Source organism: Sinohyriopsis cumingii, chromosome 5 (genome assembly GCF_028554795.1).
Source record: "Sinohyriopsis cumingii isolate HCF-2022 chromosome 5, ASM2855479v2, whole genome shotgun sequence".
NCBI lineage: Eukaryota > Metazoa > Mollusca > Bivalvia > Unionida > Unionidae > Sinohyriopsis > Sinohyriopsis cumingii.
The window spans coordinates 116,658,588-116,661,505 of NC_142965.1; the positions used below are offsets into that span (position 1 = coordinate 116,658,588).

At 34.3% G+C, this 2,918-nt stretch overlaps 1 protein-coding gene across 4 annotated transcripts in view; it reads left to right on the forward strand.

The window, feature by feature from the left end:
* Positions 1-1,195: 1,195 nt before the first annotated feature.
* The window catches only part of LOC149800043 (uncharacterized), an 87,307-nt gene continuing 85,584 nt past the window's right edge, over positions 1,196-2,918 (forward strand). For 3 of the 4 annotated variants that reach the window (XM_089959572.1, XM_089959574.1, XM_089959575.1), the window contains exon 1: positions 1,205-1,344. In XM_089959572.1, coding sequence (XP_089815698.1) covers positions 1,281-1,344 — 64 coding nt within the window. In that variant the 5' untranslated portion in view covers positions 1,205-1,280. Of the gene's footprint in view, positions 1,345-2,918 lie in introns of all 4 variants that reach the window. The other variant, XM_089959573.1, reaches the window with a different exon arrangement.

Below are 2,918 nucleotides of genomic sequence, written 5' to 3' on the forward strand. Positions count from 1 at the left end.
TTGTAATAATATTATTATATGTTTTTTTTTATCTTATAGGTGTTGTCTAATGTTGTAAAGCGCTTAGAGCTTCTATAGATTAGGCCCTATACAAAGTCCTCATTATTATTATTATTATTAGTAGTAGTAGTAGTAGTAGTAGTAGTAGTAGTAAAGGAGGTGGATTTAACACGGAGAGCAATCGACATTGTGTTTTATTCTTTATTTGCCTATTTACCTAATGTGAGAAAGTGTCAAACAGTGTGGCAAATCATGGGATCGTAATCGATAATCAGTGTTGCACTCTGTCCTGTCTTGTGGAACAAATGTGTCTGCCGACAAACGCAGTTCACCAGAAGAAAAAGAAAATAAACCGATAAGGAAAGCAATGAAAACGAAAAAGATCGAAAAATAATATTATGAGTATATTATACACAACGTTAAATTCTTGACAAAATTTACACCATAAAATTAAATTGCGTAAACAACATGTTGTTACGCGTTTTGATACCACTTATATTAAGAAAAAACTAGTGCTGAGATGGGTATATTGCTAAGAAAGCATTATTAAAAAGACCCCGAAATACCTGTAATGCATGCTACTACTGGTATCTCAATTTTTATTCATAACAATGACCAACCTACCCGACTTATTTTCGAACTGCAATAATCTTGCATTGTACGAAACAAACAGTCACTTTGTCAGGGTATGCAATATATGTTATCAATATAATGTACAGTAATGGCCCTTAATTTACTTATTTAGTTTGTTTTTTTTTACTACACTAGTGAATATTTTTTAAGAGACAAAGAAGTTTGTACACGAAGAGCCTAAATTGTGAACATCACGCCTCGTATTCGTTGTTCCTTGTTCATGTTATAAGTACTCTGTTGAGCAGAGTATTCTCGGCCAATCTTTCTATCAACAAGGAAGAAATACGTAAATATTGCATATAAAAATACTAATCCAAATATGTATTCTGACTTGAAATGAATTATATTCGCTTGTTGTGATTTGTTTAGAGCGCCAGTGTAACTTAGTAACACTGATGTCATGTATTTAGCTGAATATTTATTTTTCCCAAAATACTGCTTGGGCATCCCAAATGTATTCTGAGCTTAATAAGATACCCTAATATTGCGAACTGTTTATGCTAGGGAACAGTATCGCTATTTCCAATAAATTAGCTACGTGTCCTTTTGGGAGCCCCAATAAGTATGGCGATGTACAAAACATGACAAGGAAGTGAAATCTGAGCAAGGTAAATGAATGGAAGAGTAGGAACTTTTCTGTGTTAATTATGGCCGTGTTTCTCACCACTGTGACACTTCTTCTAACCGTTTTTGAGTATGGTTGTGAAGCAGGTATGCTTTTAGTTTCATTTCCTACCTATATTTTCTTGATATTGGTTAATCTGTTTTGATTTCCCTCGAGGCTACATTAGCATGGCAACGCAAGCTACTTTACTGCGGGACAGCTCAAACACCTTTTTAGAAGCTTTTAGACATACTAAAAGAAACCCGACCAAGTAATCTTATTTTATGTAGTTTTATATTACTCGCTTATAAGTCTTTTGATATCATAATGTGCTTTCGATCTTTCGCCGAGAGCTGACAGTCGATGGTGTAGTTATAGGGGGCTCAGTAGGGTTGAATCGAACGAAGGCCTAATAACCGAAAACGAAAGGGAATAAGTGAAAATTAGAAATGAATTAAAATAAAGCAAGCATTCAGAGCACTCCAACCTACAAATTAACGTAAAGAGAATAAAAATAACGCAAATGGACATACAAAAATAGTGTTACGTAATATTGAAATTTTTAAGTTAAGCTAATATTACTTAGATACCGCTGTACGTCGACAACGCTCAACACCCATATCATGTTGAAAAAGTTAATAAGTGTCCTTTTCTAATCCATGGCTTTCATCTTGACAAGATTGTACATGAGGACATTTCCATACACAAAGATAATAACTGATGAGGCTTTAGTACTTGAATATCAGGCTCTGTTTCGACTTCGTTGACCTTTTCTTCATAATATATCTACCGTTTGAGGACTAACGATCTATTTGAGATATTTTATATATATTCAAAAGAAGAATTAAGTTTCTTCTCATAGCAATGTCTATATATTGTTACTAAAACTAGATATGTCAGTTCAAAATGAACATGGATGAATACTTTATATTTAATATACCAATACGGATGGGTGTAACGGCTAATTATAGGTAATGTGTGCTAACTTTTTTAATATTACATTGACACTGGGCTTGTTAAAATATGCAGGATCATTACGTGTTCAGCTACCTGGGTTTATGTTCTTTGTGAGAAGTTTGCTGTCGTTGTCGACAGAGCTACCTTTGCCACCACTGACTCTTTCTATCGGGTTGCAAAGTTATCGCTGAAATACATATACATGTCTTAAAATGTATTGGTAAAGAGTTTACTAAAAATGTAGAGAGCACTGCTGAATTAGTTGAATAATGTAGTATATCCGGCCTCGCACAAATGTATATTAATTAAAGTATTTGTATGCATCGCTCACTCACTGTTGAAACTGTAATGATTGTAAAAGTTATGAGTTTCAAATGTTTTCAAGTACGAATCGAGCCTAAGGCAGCGATATCATACAAATAGTTGCAGACAATCCAGATGGGTTAGGTTTGAGAAGAAATCGAATAAGAACCATGAGAAGTCTAGCTGAACTTGACTCAAAGAAACGGCTGCTGACAAGTGAGATACTGGTGATGATGTTGGGGGTGAAATTGTATCGAAAAATTAATTGCTGATTAAATGCACAACAAAACTAAACTTGATAAGCCACCATGCATTGTGCTTACTATTCATGACAATGGTTTCAGTGTGCTTACTATTCATGACAATGGTTTCAGTGTGCTTACTATTCATGACAATGGTTTCAGCGTACTTACTATTCATC